The sequence below is a fragment of the Oncorhynchus masou genome, chromosome 31 (genome assembly GCF_036934945.1).
Source record: "Oncorhynchus masou masou isolate Uvic2021 chromosome 31, UVic_Omas_1.1, whole genome shotgun sequence".
Classification (NCBI taxonomy): domain Eukaryota; kingdom Metazoa; phylum Chordata; class Actinopteri; order Salmoniformes; family Salmonidae; genus Oncorhynchus; species Oncorhynchus masou.
The window spans coordinates 88,661,333-88,680,848 of NC_088242.1; the positions used below are offsets into that span (position 1 = coordinate 88,661,333).

The 19,516-nt window shown below is 43.4% G+C and overlaps 1 protein-coding gene across 1 annotated transcript in view; it reads right to left on the reverse strand.

Annotated features, from left to right (window-relative positions):
* Positions 1-17,370: 17,370 nt before the first annotated feature.
* LOC135525043 (nuclear factor 1 A-type-like) overlaps positions 17,371-19,516 on the reverse strand; it is a 311,631-nt gene continuing 309,485 nt past the window's right edge. The window contains exon 11 of the mRNA XM_064952810.1: positions 17,371-17,472. Within this exon, the coding sequence (XP_064808882.1) occupies positions 17,371-17,472 (102 nt within the window). The remainder of the gene's footprint in view (positions 17,473-19,516) is intronic.

Sequence of the window (19,516 nt, forward strand, 5' to 3'; positions counted from 1 at the left end):
GAGAGGAAACCCCAGGGGGGGAGAGGAAATCCCAGGGGGAGAGGAAACCCCAAGGCGGGAGAGGAAACCCCAGGGCGGGAGAGGAAACCCCAGGGCGGGAGAGGAAACCCCAGGGCGGGAGAGGAAATCCTAGGGCGGGATAGGAAATCCCAGGGCGGGAGAGGAAACCCCGGGGCGGGAGAGGAAACCCCAGGGCGGGAGGAGATGATGATACACAGCGTCGTCGTCTCGAGACCAAACCAAACTAAGCCCTGTTTAACACAACAAGAGAAATAAAGAATCCAATATCATTTCATATCATCAATCAATCACATTTATGTATAAAGCCCTTCTTACATCAGCAGATGTCACAAAGTGCTGTACAGAAACCCAGCCTAAAACCTCAAACAGCAAGCAACATTGATGTAGAAGTACAAAGGCTAGGAAAAGATGTAGAAGTACTATGGCTAGGAAAAGATGTAGAAGTACTATGGCTAGGAAAAGATGTAGAAGTACGATGGCTAGGAAAAGATGTAGAAGTACTATGGCTAGGAAAAGATGTAGAAGTACGATGGCTAGGAAAAGATGTAGAAGTACTATTTAAATCTCCACGTTACTGTTTCCTGGCTACACTTCCTTATAAGTTATCTTGAATAAAATAAAATAATATGTATATATATATATATATACATATATCATATAATTTCATATCATCAATCAATCACATTTATGTATAAAGCCCTTCTTACATCAGCAGATGTCACAAAGTGCTGTACAGAAACCCAGCCTAAAACCTCAAACAGCAAGCAACATTGATGTAGAAGTACTATGGCTAGGAAAAGATGTAGAAGTACAAAGGCTAGGAAAAGATGTAGAAGTACTATGGCTAGGAAAAGATGTAGAAGTACTATGGCTAGGAAAAGATGTAGAAGTACGATGGCTAGGAAAAGATGTAGAAGTACTATGGCTAGGAAAAGATGTAGAAGTACGATGGCTAGGAAAAGATGTAGAAGTACTATTTAAATCTCCATGTTACTGTTTCCTGGCTACACTTCCTTATAAGTTATCTTGAATAAAATAAAATAATATGTATATATATATATATATATATACATATATCATATAATTTCATATCATCAATCAATCACATTTATGTATAAAGCCCTTCTTACATCAGCAGATGTCACAAAGTGCTGTACAGAAACCCAGCCTAAAACCTCAAACAGCAAGCAACATTGATGTAGAAGTACTATGGCTAGGAAAAGATGTAGAAGTACGATGGCTAGGAAAAGATGTAGAAGTAATATGGCTAGGAAAAGATGTAGAAGTACGATGGCTATCTTTTCCTAGCCATAGTACTTCTATATAGTAAAAGTAAGTTATCTTGAAGTACAAATCCTTGCCACAAGATGGGGCTGCAAATGTACAAACTGGTCAGAGAGGGGAAAAGACATCAGTGTGCTGTTCATGTCCGAAAAACAAAAACAATAGTTCACATCCAGGATGACGTTGTACAGACGTCACTACACTCTTTGAAAGTGCAAGTGCATGCAGGTGTACCCTGAAGATGATTCAGACCAAGTACATTGCTCTACTGTAGGTTCCTTAGATGTATCCAGACTGGAATTGACAGACACTCACACACACATTCACACACAGACACACACACCAGTCGTATATAGACTGTTTGCCACAGGGGCTAACATAGATCACACTGCAAACTGGCACACACTCTGACTGACACTGCAAGTTGACACACACTCTGACTGACACACTGCAAGCTGACACACACTCAAAACCAAGTGCTCAGCCAGGCATGCAGACACATAGTCAGTCAAAGACCAAGACACACGACACACACAAAAACAATTGAACTAAACCAAATCAAATCCTATTTTATTTGTCACATGCTTTGTAGACAACAGGTGTAGACGAACAGTGAAATGCTTATTTACCGGTCCTTTTCCAACAAATAGAAATAGTGACATGAGGAGTAAATACACAGTGGAATAAATACATGGTGGAGTAAATACACGGTGGAGTAAATACATGGTGGAGTAAATACACGGTGGAGTAAATACATGGTGGAGTAAATACATGGTGGAGTAAATACACGGTGGAGTAAATACATGGTGGAGTAAATACATGGTGGAATAAATACAAGGTGGAGTAAATACACAGTGGAGTAAATACATGGTGGAGTAAATACACGATGGAGTAAATACACAGTGGAGTAAATACATGGTGGAGTAAATACACGGTGGTGTAAATACATGGTGGAGTAAATACATGGTGGAGTAAATACACAGTGGTGTAAATACATGGTGGAGTAAATAAACGGTGGAGTAAATACATGGTGGAATAAATACAAGGTGGAGTAAATACACAGTGGAGTAAATACATGGTGGGTTAAATACATGGTGGAGTAAATACACAGTGGAGTAAATACACGGTGGGTTAAATACATGGTGGAGTAAATACACAGTGGAGTAAATACGCGGTGGAGTAAATACATGGTGGAGTAAATACACAGTAACTAACGAATAACATTAACAAGTAAAAATAACATGGCGATACAGTGTTCAGACACTTTACTCAGTACTTTGTTGAAGCACCTTTGCCAGCGATGACAGCATTGAGTCTTCTGATGGTATGACACTACAAACTTGGCACACCTGTATTTGGGGAGTTTCTCCCATTCTTCTTTGCAGATCTTCTTAAGCTCTGTCAGGTTGGAATGGGGAGCGTTGCTGCACAGCAATTTTCAGGTCTCTCCAGAGATGTTCAATCGGATTCAAATCCTGGCTCTGGCTGGGCCACTTAAGGACATTCAGAGACTTGTCCCGAAGCCACTCCTGTGTTGTCTTGGCTGTGTACTTTGTTGTCTTGTTGGAAGGTGAACCATCGCCCCAGTCTGAGGTCCTGAGCGCTCTGGAGCAGATTTTCACCAAAGATCTCTCTGTACTTTGCTCCGTTCATCTTTGCCTCGATCCTGACTAGTCTCCCAGTCCCTTGCAGCTGAAAAACATCCCAACAGCATGATGCTGCCACCACCATGTTTAACCATAGGCATGGTGATAGGTTTCCTCCAGACGTGACGGTTGGCATTCAGGCCAAAGAGTTATATCTTGAATTCATCAGACCAGAGATTCTTGTTTCTCATGGTCTACGAGTCTTTAGTTGCCTTTTGGCAAACTCCAAGTGGGCTGTCGTATGCCTTTTACTAAGGAGTGGCTTCCTACCATAAAGGCCTGATTGGTGGAGTGCTGCAGTGGTTGTTGTCTTTCTGGAAGATCCCATAAAACACAAAGGGGAAATGGCTGCCTAAATATGATCCCCAATCAGAGACAACGATAAACAGCTGCCTCTGATTGGGAACCATACCAGGCCAACATAGAAATAGAAATCACCTAGATGACTCAGCCTAGTCACACCCCGACCTAACCAACATAGAGAATAAAAAGCTCTCTATGGTCAGGGTGTGACACTGACCTCAATTTTGAGTCTCATAGCAAAGGGTCTGAATACTTATGTAAATAATTGCTTTGTCATTATGGGGTAAACATAAACATAACATTTCATCAATATTAGAATTAGGCTGTAATGTAACAAAATGTGGAAAAAATCAAGGGGTCTGAATACTTTCCGAATGCTCTGTATACTGGGAGTGCCAGTACCGAGTCGATGTGCGAGGTCATTTAGGTAGCTATGTACATATAGGTAGTGGTAAAGTGTGTGTGTGTGTGTGTGTGTGTGTGTGTGTGTGTGTGTGTGTGTGTGTGTGTGTGTGTGTGTGTGTGTGTGTGTGTGTGTGTGTGTGTGTGTGTGTGTGAAATGTGTGTGAAATGTGTGTGAAATGTGTGTGAAATGTGCACTGACAGAGGAAGTGTGGGCCCCTAGTCAGCCAGACAGAATTTAGTTTGAGCAACAGGGCAGATTGGATTAGTGGAGTCAGTCGAATGAGATATAATCAGACGGCAGCAGGTGGACGCTGCGCCGCCACAGCAGGGGTCTTTGGCTCCACTGGGCACCACCACTTCCTGTCAGAATCACGGTCAGGAATTGACCAGTCATGTCTGTTTTTGTCCACCTGCATCTTTCCAGCTGTGGGCAATGACTTGCTCAGACGGTGATGTAACATCTTCTTTTGGTGCACAACTATGCCTGTCTAATAGTTGGGCAATTCAGGTAAAAATTGATATTGGCAATATTTTCAAAAGGCCTCCTCCACTTAATAACTTGATTAAATCAAGATATTCACTCTGCTTTAAGTTAGCTTTCATGCATGTTGTCATATTACTTCGTAAGTTCCTTTGAAATCAGTGGTACACACTTAGAAAAAAAAGTGCTGGTTCTGTGGCTGTGGCTGTCCCCATAGAAAAAAACTTTGGGGTTCCAGGTAGAACCCTTTTTGGTTCCAAGTAGAACCCTTTTTGGTTCCAAGTAGAACCCTTTCCACAGAGAGCTCTACATAGAACCCAAAAGAGTTCTACCTGGAACTACAAAGGGTTCTACATGAAAAATGGTTCTCCTAAGGGGACAGCTGCAGAAACCTTTTTTCTAAGAGTGTAGTGATAATCTAATTTCCTCATCTAGGTACTATTGAAACATAGGTTTTTGACTGTAACACCAGAGCCTGTAGTAGTGCTTATCTAGAATCAGTTTAGCTTTTTAGATTATAATGAATAGACAGGATCGACCTGTTCCGAGATCAGCACTTCTACTCTGAGACTCTTTATGAATACGGGCCAAGGTTATTGCTACACAACCACAATATATGTGATTGAAGGAGACAGGTATGGGGACACACACAGAACACACCAGACCATCTCCCAGCATTAAGTAATTTACCATCCCATCAGTATGGAACCATTCCATCAGTATGGAACCATCCCATCAGTATGGAACCATCCCATCAGTATGGAACCATACAATCAGTATGGAACAATCCTTTCCATTTGTTATGTCATTTCAATATTTGCAGAGAGCAAATCCTGGCTATTTCACTATGTATGTCATGGGACATGGGCTCCTGTTAGAGATTCTATACATGTGAACGCCCACACACACACATACACACACACATAAACATTGTCTGAATTTCTCTCTCTCTCTCTCGCTCTCTCACAAACACACACAGAATACAGAAAGAGGGAGGGAGAGAGAGCTGGATGAGCCACTCACACACACCACCGCTGGGCCCAGATTAGAGAAACAATACCATGGCCCGTCGCAGCCTTCAATCCCCTTACACAGCCTGAAGAGCCCAAACACTGATAAGACTGCAATACACGAACAGGCTGCCGCACCAAGTCGCACTGTCTCTGTCAATGGACCAAGTACATTTAGGGACACTTTTCTGGAAGGGCCCATTGTAAGGACTTTACGTAAGCAGTTCCAAATGTCCGCAGATTTGCAGAATTACGTAAGAACGAAGAATTTTATGTCAACAATCTAATATGAAAAGGGCTCCGAAATTCGGTCCTGGAGAGATGCAGTGTGTGGGGGCCAAAAGTAAACAAACAAAAATTTGACCAACTGGGGACATTTTGTTGGTCCACACAAGGTCAAATGCTATTTCTAGGGGGTTTAGGGTGAAGGTTAGAATTAGTGTGAGGGTTAGAATTAGGTTTAGGTTTAGGATTAGGAGCTAGGGTTAGTTTTAAGTTTAGGGTTAGGAGCTAGGGTTAGGTTAAGGTTAGGGTTAGATTTAAGGTTAGGGTTAGGGAAAATAGGATTTTGAATGGGACTGAATTGTGTGTCCCTACAAGGTTAGCTGTACAAGACTGTGTGTGTGTGTGTGTGTGTGTGTGTGTGTGTGTGTGTGTGTGTGTGTGTGTGTGTGTGTGTGTGTGTGTGTGTGTGACTGTAGGTTGGTCCCTGTCAACACAGCCCTTCATCATTCTCCCTCTATCACCATTATAAGTGTGCCGATCGATGAGCTGACGCGCGCACATTTCTGTTACCATGACACTGGGGAGATGTTTCCTCGACCCTGACCAAGCCTAGCTTCCTAAAACAGCCTTTCATACACACACACACACACACACACTAACACACATTATTCACTCGCACATGCTCATGCACACAGGTTCACACACACACACTCCTCTAATCTAGCGTCTCATCAACCTCTTCACCTCCATCTCCATCCTCCCGCCCATCTCACTCCATCTCCCATCCCATTAACCTGTTGTTTCTTTATCCAGCCCATCTCACTCCATCTCCCATCCCATTAACCTGTTGTTTCTTCATCCAGCCCATCTCACTCCATCTCTCATCCCATTAACCTGTTGTTTCTTCATCCAGCCCATCTCACTCCATCTCCCATCAACCTGTTGTTTCTTCATCTAGCCCATCTCACTCCATCTCTCATCCCATTAACCTGTTGTTTCTTCATCTAGCCCATCTCACTCCATCTCCCATCAACCTGTTGTTTCTTCATCTAGCCCATCTCACTCCATCTCTCATCCCATTAACCTGTTGTTTCTTCATCTAGCCCATCTCACTCCATCTCTCATCCCATTAACCTGTTGTTTCTTCATCTAGCCCATCTCACTCCATCTCTCATCCCATTAACCTGTTGTTTCTTCATCTAGCCCATCTCACTCCATCTCTCATCCCTTTAACCTGTTGTTTCTTCATCCAGCCCATCTCACTCCATCTCTCATCCCATTAACCTGTTGTTTCTTCATCTAGCCCATCTCACTCCATCTCTCATCCCATTAACCTGTTGTTTCTTCATCTAGCCCATCTCACTCCATCTCTCATCCCTTTAACCTGTTGTTTCTTCATCCAGCCCATCTCACTCCATCTCTCATCCCATTAACCTGTTGTTTCTTCATCTAGCCCATCTCACTCCATCTCTCATCCCATTAACCTGTTGTTTCTTCATCCAGCCCATCTCACTCCATCTCCCATCAACCTGTTGTTTCTTCATCTAGCCCATCTCACTCCATCTCTCATCCCATTAACCTGTTGTTTCTTCATCTAGCCCATCTCACTCCATCTCTCATCCCATTAACCTGTTGTTTCTTCATCCAGCCCATCTCACTCCATCTCCCATCCCATTAACCTGTTGTTTCTTCATCTAGCCCATCTCACTCCATCTCTCATCCCATTAACCTGTTGTTTCTTCATCCAGCCCATCTCACTCCATCTCTCATCCCATTAACCTGTTGTTTCTTCATCCAGCCCATCTCACTCCATCTCCCATCCCATTAACCTGTTGTTTCTTCATCCAGCCCATCTCACTCCATCTCTCATCCCTTTAACCTGTTGTTTCTTCATCCAGCCCATCTCACTCCATCTCCCATCCCATTAACCTGTTGTTTCTTCATCCAGCCCATCTCACTCCATCTCTCATCCCATTAACCTGTTGTTTCTTCATCCAGCCCATCTCACTCCATCTCTCATCCCATTAACCTGTTGTTTCTTTATCCAGCCCATCTCACTCCATCTCTCATCCCATTAACCTGTTGTTTCTTCATCCAGCCCATCTCACTCCCTTGCTGTCTCATTTTTCCTCCAGTTCTTCACTGTTGTTCACATGACATCCAGTGCTTTAGACTGTTGACACAACAAAGATCCCATAAATAAGGTATATGTGTAATTCTATGATTAACGCGAACAGCAATAGAACTGCAGTAGACTAATGGAGACCACCTGCAGAAGACTAATAGAGACCATCTGCAGTAGACTAATAGAGACCATCTGCAGTAGACTAATAGAGAGCATCTGCAGTAGACTAATAGCGACCATATGCAGTAGACTAATAGAGACCATCTGCAGTAGACTAATAGAGACCATCTGCAGTAGACTAATAGAGACTATCTGCAGTAGACTAATAGCGACCATATGCAGTAGACTAATAGCGAACATATGCAGTAGAGACTAATAGTGCCCATCTGCAGTAGACTAATGGAGACCATCTGCAGTAGACTAATGGAGACCATCTGCAGTAGACTAATAGAGACCATCTGCAGTAGACTAATAGAGACCATCTGCAGTAGACTAATAGAGACCATCTGCAGTAGACTAATAGCGACCATATGCAGTAGACTAATGGAGACCGTCTGCAGTCAACTAATAGAGACAATCTGCAGTAGACTAATAGAGACCATTTGCAGTAGAGACTAATGGAGACCATCTGTAGTAGACTAATAGAGACCATCTGCAGTAGACTAATAGAGACCATCTGCAGTAGACTAATAGAGACCATCTGCAGTAGACTAATAGAGACCATCTGCAGTAGACTAATAGCGACCATATGCAGTAGACTAATGGAGACCATATGCAGTCGACTAATAGAGACAATCTGCAGTAGAATAATAGAGACCATTTGCAGTAGAGACTAATAGTGACCATCTGCAGTAGACTAATAGCGACCATATGCAGTAGACTAATGGAGACCATCTGCAGTAGACTAATAGATACCATCTGCAGTAGACTAATAGAGACCATCTGCAGTAGACTAATAGAGACCATCTGCAGTAGACTAATAGAGACCATCTGCATTAGACTAATAGCGACCATATGCAGTAGACTAATGGAGACCATCTGCAGTCAACTAATAGAGACAATCTGCAGTAGACTATTAGAGACCATCTGCAGTAGACTAATAGAGACCATATGTAGTAGATTAATAGAGACCATCTGCAGTAGACTAATAGAGACAATCTGCAGTATACTGATAGAGACAATCTGCAGTAGACTAATAGTGACCATCTGCAGTAGACTAATAGAGACCATCTGCAGTAGAGACTAATAAAGACCATCTGCAGTAGACTAATAAATACCATCTGCAGTAGAGACTAATATAGACTATCTGCAGTAGACTAATAGAGAACATCTGCAGTACAGACTAATAGAGAACATCTGCAGTACAGACTTATAGAGACCATCTGCAGTACAGACTAATAGAGAGACTAACTGTCCTCTCCCAAGCCAACTATCCACTTCAGTTGATCCAGTTTATTTTATGCCATTGTTAATTAATTAAAGGATTAGAGAGAGAGAGAATAGAGTGAGGAGAGAGAGGGAATAATTTAATTGGATAAGACACTGACGGTTAAAATTGTACCCTATTTCCTATATTGTGCTCTATGTAGGGAATAGGGTGCCATTTTGGATGCACAGTAAGCCATCTTTTTACATTCAGCAATTCATGCCAAAGTATTAGGCCTACACATTGATGGTGGATGGAGTGAGTTTCCCCTATAAAACGATAAGAGCTCTTGAAGACCTAGTGAAAGGCGCTATATTTTATAAATGCAAATCACATTCATAACACACAAACCTGTCACAAGACAGGGATATGAATTCCAAGCACCACTTCGAGATCACATTCACACATGACATCACATCCACATAGGCCTAGTGATGTTACACTGTCACTGAACACTGTCACTGAAGTCATGGACATCAACACATTACACATGCAATCACATTACCATATGCAGAGCCCATGTGTTGGATACACTGGGTACCGGCACAGACTAAATCCTTTTTCACTAGGATGTCATCAGCAGCCCCTCACACAGCCTCACGTCTTCTGAAGGTGGAATTCAACGTGGCCGTCTTGGCATACATTATCACATATTAAGAGTGTTTCAAAGCCAACAGCTTGCAATAGGAGTGTATTTTTAACCATTGCGAGCTGGAGGTGTATCACTTCACCAAGCAGGCTCCTACCAATGGTTTAGTCATTGACACTGTGGCCTAAAAGTAGAGGTAGGATGTTTTCAGAAAGTTTTGATGAGTAGGGGTCAAAGTTCTAACTTTACCCTGCGGATAATCTTTCACCTCAGTGGGCTACATCAGGGTCACACAGAGTTGTTCTAGGTATCTTAAACACATCTACTTTGAAACAACAGTATGCACCTCACACACATGGTGCCATGTCAGATATAGTTGAAATGTATTCCATTTTGAGTTTGCATCCCAATATTACACTTTATATACACTGAAAGAAAAATATAAACGCAACGTGCAACAATTTCAAAGATTTTACTGAGTTACAGTTGATGTAAAGGAATCAGTCAATTGAAACAAATTCATTAGGCCCTAATACAGATATGTATCTGTTGGTCACACATTTAAAAAAAGGAAGGAGCATGTATCTGGTGTGACCACCATTTGCATCATGCAGTGCAACAGACCTCCTTCGTATAGAGTTGATCAGGCTGTTGATTGTGGTCTGTGGAATGTTGTCCCACTCCTCTTCAATGGCTGTGCAAAGTTGCTGGATATTGTCGGAGAACTGGAACACGCTGTCGTACACGTCAATCCAGAGCATCCCAAACATGCTCAATGGGTAACATGTCTGGTGAGTTTGCAGACCTTGGAAGAACTGGGACATTTTCAGCTTCCAGGAATTGTATACAGATCCTTGCAACATGGATCATGTTATCATGCTGAAACATGAGGTGATGGCGGCGGATGAACGGCACGACAATGGGCCTCAGGATCTCGTCACGGTATCTCTGTGCATTCAAATTGCCATCTATAAAATGAAATTGTGTTTGTTGTCCATAGCTTAGGTCTGCCAATACCATAGCCCCACCGCCACCATGAGACACTCTGTTCACAACGTTCACATCCGCAAACCTCTTGCCCACACAACACCATACACGTGGTCTGTGGTTGTGAGGCCGGCCAGTTGGACATACTGCCAAATTCTCTAAAACAACGTTGGAGGCGGCTTATGGTAAAGAAATGAACATTCAATTATCTGGCAACAGCTCTGGTAGACATTCCTGCAGTCAGCATGCCAATTGCACGCTCCCTCAAAACTTGAGACATCTGTGGCATTGTATTGTGTAACAAAACTTCACATTTTAGAGTGGCCTTTTACTGTCCCAAGCACAAGGTGCACCTGTGTAATGATCATGCTGTTTAATCAGCTTCTTGATATGCCACACCCGTCAGGGGGATGGATTATCTTGGTCAAGGAGAAATGCTCACTAACAGGGGTGTAAATAAATATGTGCACAACATTTGAGAGAAATAAGCTTTTTGTGCGTGTGGGAAATTTCTGGGATCTTTTATTTCAGCTCATGAAACATGTGACCAACACCTCACATGTTGCGTTTCTATTTTTGTTCAGTGTACATCACTGAAATATAACAAAACTGTTTGACATAGAAACACCAGATTTTCTGAGGGTTTAAAAAAATTATGTTTATTGGATGTCAGAAGGTGAATTCACCAATTTGTAAGTCGCTCTGGATAAGAGCGTCTGCTAAATGACTTAAATGTAAATGTAAAATTTATTATACAATCATGAAGAATGTTAATAACATTCCACACATGAGGCCACTAGAGGGTGGTTTGGTCATTCTGCGGCAGGAACTACCCTCTCTGCCTCTTGCTGCTTGAGCACATAGCCATATATCCATAAGGCATGCTACCATTCTCTACATGAGAGTATGAGAAGAAGAGAACCTTGGGCATTTTTACAGATGATTGATCGAGACAGTCCTAAACTAAACTGCCCTTGCCAACCAGTGTTTTCTCTAGCCATCTATGCAATACGTACAATACTTTATTGTCCAAATGCATGGCAATTCAAATGATACCCCCGGTAAGAACAGTGTAGCTAAACCACAACCACTGAGCACATCTGTGCTGTAATCTGGCCGCCACTATGGCATTCATCTCCTAGGAATTACATGTGCCTGACTGCTACACCAGTGATTGGAGCCCTCCCTTCCTTCAGGCCTCTAGGGAGAAGGGCATCTGTGAGCTGATACTCAATTATGCTGTAGTGCTCTTTCTCTCTCTCTCTCTTTCTCTCTCTCTCTCTCTCTCTCTCTCTCTCTCTCTCTCTCTCTCTCTCACACACACACACACACACACACACACACACACACGCACACGCACACGCACACACACACACACACACGAACACACACACACACAAACACACACACACACACGAACACACGAACACACACACACACACACACACACACAACAGCCCTGTGTCGGTCTGTCTGGGACGGCCACTGAACCCTTTTGTAATCCTTTCTTCTAAGAATGCACCAGTCATCCAATCCAAAGCAGCTGACTGAAACGTAGAGCCTCGAGAAAGAACATAATATCTTCAGAACTGTAATAACCGTGCACCCACTTCATTCTCTGCATACTATTCTTCAATCCATGTTCAACCATTAGTGGGATGACACAATCAAAGAAACCTTGGCCTCCATCTCTGGGTTATAATGTCTTAATTACAAATCCATTCTAATCAACAGAGACCACATCTTCCTATAGACCTTGGGTGCTCCAACCTTACTTCAAACAGCTGACTGGAGCATGTTACGAACAGCTTCATTTTTCAGAGCCAAACTAAAATCCACTTACCCATGTGGCATCCCCCTAAATCTCAAAATGGGCACAGGGAGCACATTATATTGTGGAAGTCGTAAAGCCTTGCCTCTGTATGGGATGCCTGGGCTTGCTATCAGGGAGCATATTATATTGTGGAAGCCTCCAAGTCTTGCCGCTGTATGGGGTGCCTGGGCTTGCTATCAGGGAACACATTATATTGTAGAAGCCTTGTCGCTGTATGGGATGCCTGGGCTTGCTATCTTGCACAAAAAGCACAACCCAAATGAGATTCATGGTCACAGAGTTAATGTAATTTGTGTCATTCTGTTATCCAGAGCTACAGTAGGCTCTAACTTCTTTGTGTTACAGTATGTTTGGCTGGATAGAGAACAGAGAGGGAGAGAGCCTCAGACCTAATTAAGAAGGGTTGATTCTATTGCATGTGGAAGAGCAGACTCATATTTTATGTTGTCTTATAATGGGCCTACCTTGCAGAAGAACATTGTTTCCTTGTTATTATAACTTAATTTTTGAACAAAATCGTCATCTTTCTCATTTTAACCCAGATAAGGTTTGGTTTAATGTTTGTTGACAACTCAATGAAATATGTATTTGCCTGAAGGGAAGCCATCTACAGTAAACCAGGGATGCAATTTTCCCACCAGTAGACAGGCAGCAAACCCTTGAAGCTGAATAGGTTGTTTCTGGTTATTTCTGTTAAAAGACAGGACCCATCTGATACATTAACAGAGCCAAGCAACATTTGGTTATGGACAGCTATCCACAAAGAAAGTTAGAGGGGCAAAGGACAGACAGTTATGGACAGCTATCCACAAAGAAAGTTAGAGGGGAAAAAGACAGACAGTTATGGACAGCTATCCACAAAGAAAGGTAGAGGGGAATAGGACAGACAGTTATGGACAGCTATCCACAAAGAAAGTTAGAGGGGAATAGGACAGACAGTTATGGACAGCTATCCACAAAGAAAAGTAGAGGGGAATAGGACAGACAGTTATGGACAGCTATCCACAAAGAAAGGTAGAGGGAAAAGGACAGACAGTTATGGACAGCTATCCACAAAGAAAGGTAGAGGGGCAAAGGACAGACAGTTATGGACAGCCATTGGCCAAAATGTAACATTTTGGTTCAATTACTTGATTTTCTCCTGGTCATTTAGGTGCAGCATGGAATTCATTATTTTCCCTCCACCCTTGATAAAAGCATTGGATCAATGATGACTTTCCTTTATAGATTACTGAGATGTATTATAGATGGTCCTCTACCATCCCAGGGTTCCTCAGTGTGTGTGGAGAAAGAGAGAGCGTCCGTCTCCATCTCCATCCCGCTTCCTGACCATTTCCATCTCCTGCTGAGGCTCTATGTGCCGACAGGGCACTCCGGAGAGATGAATGAACACTCTACACCTCGCTGTAAAGCTATTCTCTACTCTACTAGTTGGGCTCTAATCTCGACCTCTGCTGTATGCTAGTCTGCTCCTCCTGAGTTCTACTCTTTGTCCCCCCCATAATCTGTATAGATTTCTGGTTACATCTGTTCCAGCTCTGTTCACTACTGCTCTGCTCAGCTCTCCACTGTTCAGCTCTTCACAGATTCTGGCTTGGATTCAATCGATTGCAGATAGAAGGAAAACTGTAGTGTGGAGTCACTCAGCATGTTTTGGTCTCTACAATCTGTTCTGTTTAGCTCCATATCCTCACACACACTACTCACCACCTCTTCAACACACTCTTCAAGACTTCCTCTTCAACACTCTCTTCAAGACTCTACCTCTTCAACACACTCTTCAAGACGTTCTCTTCAATACTCTCTTCAAGACTCTACCGCGTCAACACTCTCTTCAAGATTCTACCACGTCAACACTCTCTTCAAGACTCTACCACTTCAACACTCTCTTCAAGACGCTACCTCTTCAACACACTCTTCAAGACTTCCTCTTCAACACTCTATTCAAGACTCTAGCTCTTCAACACTCACTTCAAGACTCTACCTCTTCAACGCTCACTTCAAGACTCTATCTCTTCAACACACTCTTCTAGACTCTACCGCTTCAACACACTCTTCTAGACTTCCTCTTCAACACACTCTTCAAGACTCTACCTCTTCAACACACTCTTCAAGACTAAATCCTCAACACTCTCTTCCAGACTTCCTCTTCAACACTATCTTCAAGACTCTTCCTCTTCAACACACTCTTCAAGAATCTACCGCTTCAACACTTTCTTCTAGACTCTACCTCTTCAACACACTCTTAAAGACTAAATCCTCAACACTCTCTTCAAGACTTCCTTTTCAACACTCTCTTCAAGACTTCCTCGTCAACACACTCTACAAGACTCTACCACTTCAACACTCTCTTCAAGACTCTTCCTCTTCAACACACTCTACAAGACTTCCTCTTCAACACACTCTTCAAGACTTCCTTTTCAACACTCTCTTCAAGACTTCCTCGTCAACACTATCTTCAAGACTCTTCCTCTTCAACACACTCTACAAGACTCTACCGCTTCAACACTCTCTTCAAGACTCTACCTCTTCAACACTCTCTTCAAGACTCTACCTTTTCAACACTCTCTTCAAGACTCTACCGCTTCAACACTCTCTTCAAGACTCTACCTTTTCAACACTCTCTTCAAGACTCTACCACTTCAACACACTCTTCAAGACTTCCTCTTCAACACTCTCTTCAAGACTCCCTCTTCAACACTCTCTTCAAGACTCTACCTTTTCAACACTCTCTTCAAGACTCTACCTCTTCAACACACTCTTCAAGACTCTACCTCTTTAACATTCTCTTCAAGACCCTGCAGGTTTAACTCACAGAGCCCCCAGAGGAGAACTGGTTTGAGGGTTTAACTTAACTCACAGAGCCCCCAGAGGAGAACTGGTCTGCGGCTTTAACTCACAGAGCCCCCAGAGGAGAACTGGTTTGAGGGTTTAACTCAACTCACAGAGCCCCCAGGGGATAACTGGTTTGAGGGTTTAACTCAACTCACAGAGCCCCCAGGGGATAACTGGTCTGCGGGTTTAACTCACAGAGCCCCCAGAGGAGAACTGGAATGCAAGTTTAACTCAAAGAGCACCCAGAGGAGAACTGGTCTGCGGGTTTAACTCACATAGCCCCCAGAGGAGAACTGGTCTGCGGCTTTAACTCAACTCACAGAGCACCCAGAGGAGAACTGGTCTGCGGGTTTAACTCAACTCACAGAGCCCCCAGAGGAGAACTGGTCTGCGGGTTTAACTCACAGAGCCCCCAGAGGAGAACTGGACTGCAGGTTTAACTCAAAGAGCCCCCAGAGGAGAACTGGTCTGCGGGTTTAACTCACAGAGCCCCCAGAGGAGAACTGGTCTGCAGGTTTAACTCAAAGAGCCCCCAGAGGAGAACTGGTCTGCGGGTTTAACTCACAGAGCCCCCAGAGGAGAACTGGACTGCAGGTTTAACTCAAAGAGCCCCCAGAGGAGAACTGGTCTGCGGGTTTAACTCACAGAGCCCCCAGAGGAGAACTGGACTGCAGGTTTAACTCACAGAGCCCCCAGAGGAGAACTGGTCTGCGGGTTTAACTCACAGAGCCCCCAGAGGAGAACTGGACTGCAGATTTAACTCACAGAGCCCCCAGAGGAGAACTGGTCTGCGGGTTTAACTCACAGAGCCCCCAGAGGAGAACTGGACTGCAGGTTTAACTCACAGAGCCCCCAGAGGAGAACTGGTCTGCGGGTTTAACTCACAGAGCCCCCAGAGGAGAACTGGACTGCAGGTTTAACTCAAAGAGCCTCCAGAGGAGAACTGGACTGCAGGTTTAACTCACAGAGCCCCCAGAGGAGAACTGGTCTGTGGGTTTAACTCACAGAGCCCCCAGAGGGAAACTGGTTCGAGGGTTTAATTCAACTCACAGAGCCCCCTGAGGAGAACTGGTTTGAGGGTTTAATTCAACTCACAGAGCCCCCTGAGGAGAACTGGTTTGAAGCTTTAACTCAACTCACAGAGCCCCCAGAGGAGAGCTGGTCTGCGGGTTTAACTCAACTCACAGAGCCCCCAGAGGAAAACTGGTCTGCAGGTTTAATTCAAAGAGCCCCCAGAGGAGAACTGGTCTGCAGGTTTAACTCACAGAGCCCCCAGAGGAGAACTGGACTGCAGGTTTAACTCAAAGAGACCCCAGAGGAGAGCTGGTTTGAGGATTTAACTCAAAGAGCCTCCATGAGATGGGAATGCTTATAGGGCACACCATGGCTGGCAGAAATGTTCTCCACACAAAGTACTTTAGTTAGCTAAATCAGCGCCTGGCTAAATCGGCATGCACTTGAAACTTGACTGTGTAAACGGCAGTACGAGTGAACTACGACTTAGCTCGCATGTTGCAGGTTTTGCTAAAATGAACAGATGTTATTCATCATGAATTTGGGGCCAGGACCGAGTTTGGGAAGCCCTGCAGTAGGGCAATTCAAAAGGATGGTTTAGTACCTTTTAACTGAAGAATGTGTTTGATTTCTATGACTGTTATGCTTTTCGTGTATTGAGATGTATACTGATGTGTATAGTGTATATTGATGTGTATAGGGCTCATCTGTGAAAGAGACCTTGGTCTCAGTATGACTCCCTGTTAAAATAAATGTTAAATAAAACTTAATCCATTACAAGCATACTAAATGCCTGGACAGTTGATACAGATGGATCATTCGGGGGATTGCATTGACACAGCTCTTTACGAGGCTTTCTCAAATCACTTTTAACAACACTGGGGTAACTCATCCCAACTCTTCTCCTGCCAATGTACAGCCAAGCACCTACCTGGGTGCTGAGGAAAGCAGAGGGTTGCACGTTTGACATCAGCTTAGAACAAATGAACTGTGCTTCTGAGAAGGTTTCCTTGTTCTGGAGTAAAAACAGCAACACCAGAGAGTGTAGCTGATGAGTCACCCGAGATAAACGAACAATTCCTAAGTAGAGTTGTAGTGTTCCAAGAGCGAGGCAGGTCCTGGTGAGGTGCTGTGCCAGGGATCTGCCCCCAGCTCTGCCTCCAACTCTGGCCTGACAGTCTTCATTCACCCTGGCAGTGTTTCAATGCTCTGCTGCTGTACTCGTACTGCAGATGGCCCTGAGCACTCGGCAGAGCAGCATGGTGCTTTCACCAACCCCAAAAGCTGCTGTGCAAACAGAAAGAGAAGAACCCACAGTCGTTTCACACGGATAAAATCTCAATTCTTACCCCGAATGTGGAAGAACTACAACATCCATGTTTTATTGATCGTTAAATTTGATTGATTTAAAATATATGTTTTAAATCTTATAGAGACGGGTGCAAATCTGAAGTGCGCTTTGCCTGTTGTGTCAATGTTTGTATGTTTGGATTGACAGAGCAGAACTGATCTCCAATAATAGTCTATTTTCGTTCACCTCTGGCCAAGCAGCCAGAGTGGATTGTTACTCTTTGTCCAATTACATTACAACTGATGAAGAAACCCTGTGGTTTCATCATGGTCTTTGGGTTTTGAATGCTCCTACTCAGCCCACAAGGTCTCTCACTCATTGTTAGATAATGACATTAATCTTTTGATAGATCCATCTCTAACTTTGCACTTGGAAACACCAGGATCCTGCAACTATAAAATCTTGGCTTTTCAATATTTTAAATATCAATCGAGCAATAATATATTTTTTAATCACAGAGTAGTTTTGGCAAGGTATTCAATCTCCCTGGAAAAGCATTAATCTCCGCCTGTTCTCCAAGGGAATACATCTATGGCAACGTCAGGAGGTGGTTGGAAAACCTGACCAAAAGGAAAGGTTGAGAGAGCTCTTCCTTCTCTAGGGCGAGTTATGGGAGATACCACATACCAATCCAGAAGGGGTTATCATCAAGTATATATTCTATAACTTTTCTTGGGGAAAATATAGCTTAAAATAGTTCATTACATTTACAAACCAGAGGAGCAACTAATAGAGTATGTTCTACCGTTTGGTTTCATGTATGAAGGGGATGTATATCAGTGCTATTAGATCAGCTAGCTACAGTAGCTGCTTTAGTGGTCAATGAAGTCTTCTCTCCTGAGATCTTTGACTGTCCTCCTCTGGTAAATGAGATGTTTTAACCCGACTGCACTCTCACCTCACTTAAAGTGCCGTATGTAAGCAAAAAGGCACAAGAGGAAGTGCTGTATCGTGAATACAGTCGTGGATAAATGGTGTTGTTCGGTCCGACACGATAGAGGACGTTTCTCCTGTGTGTGCTAAAAAGCTTGAAATTCAAAAGTGAAAGACTGTTTCCGAGGTCGGACAGGCAGACAGCGAGGCTTACACTAACCCCTGCTGCAGGAGACGATTCGGAAAGCTACATGAACATGATATTCTTATGGAGGCACAGTAATCATGTTCAGATGGAACTGTTAGCAGGCATAGGTGTGCCTTTGACCGCCGATACAGCACGGCTTGGAAACACTGCTCATCCAATCAGCATCCAGGATCCAAACAACCAGTTGAATAAGTATTTTAAATCATCACTGAGATCTCAGAAGTTAAAATGCCAGAGAGAGACTTTGACATGAGAGATATGGAACTTTTAGAACAAGGAATGCTTATGTAATGAAGATGGAGAGGGGAGTAGTGCAGTGATTTATTTTAGTACAATAACCTTATTCTCAATTTCAAAACATGATCGGAATTAAATGTAATTACTCACTGCCTCACCACACTTCTAATGAGTTTCTACATGGATAAATACTGTATCATCAAGTTATTGACTGCACTTCTAAACACTGGTTGGTACCTAGTGAAAAAGCTCAGTGATGCATTGCGCCGTAAAAGATGGTTAAAAAATGAAAATAAACTCTCAGTCAAGACATGGGCTATCAGCTCCATCAACAGAAGCCAATGGGATTGCACTGTAAGTAGCCTACAGTATGACATGGCATATCCTCTCTATGTTGTAGCTGTGATCTTCTGATCTCATATCCTGTTAGCCACATATGGACAACACTGCAGAGTCCCATGGGAAATCAGTCCATTGCAGCATTGCCTCTGCTGAAGGTGAAAGAATAAGGGGGAGATGGCGTGATAAGAGTCAGAGAGAGGACAGGCGACCTTAACAATCCTTTCTTATTGAGTTGTCTTTTTCCCCTCTCTGTGTTCATTTGTCAGTGAGTGGGCTCAACATCCAGACCTGCAGCATAACCACTTCATTTTGACTCTGTC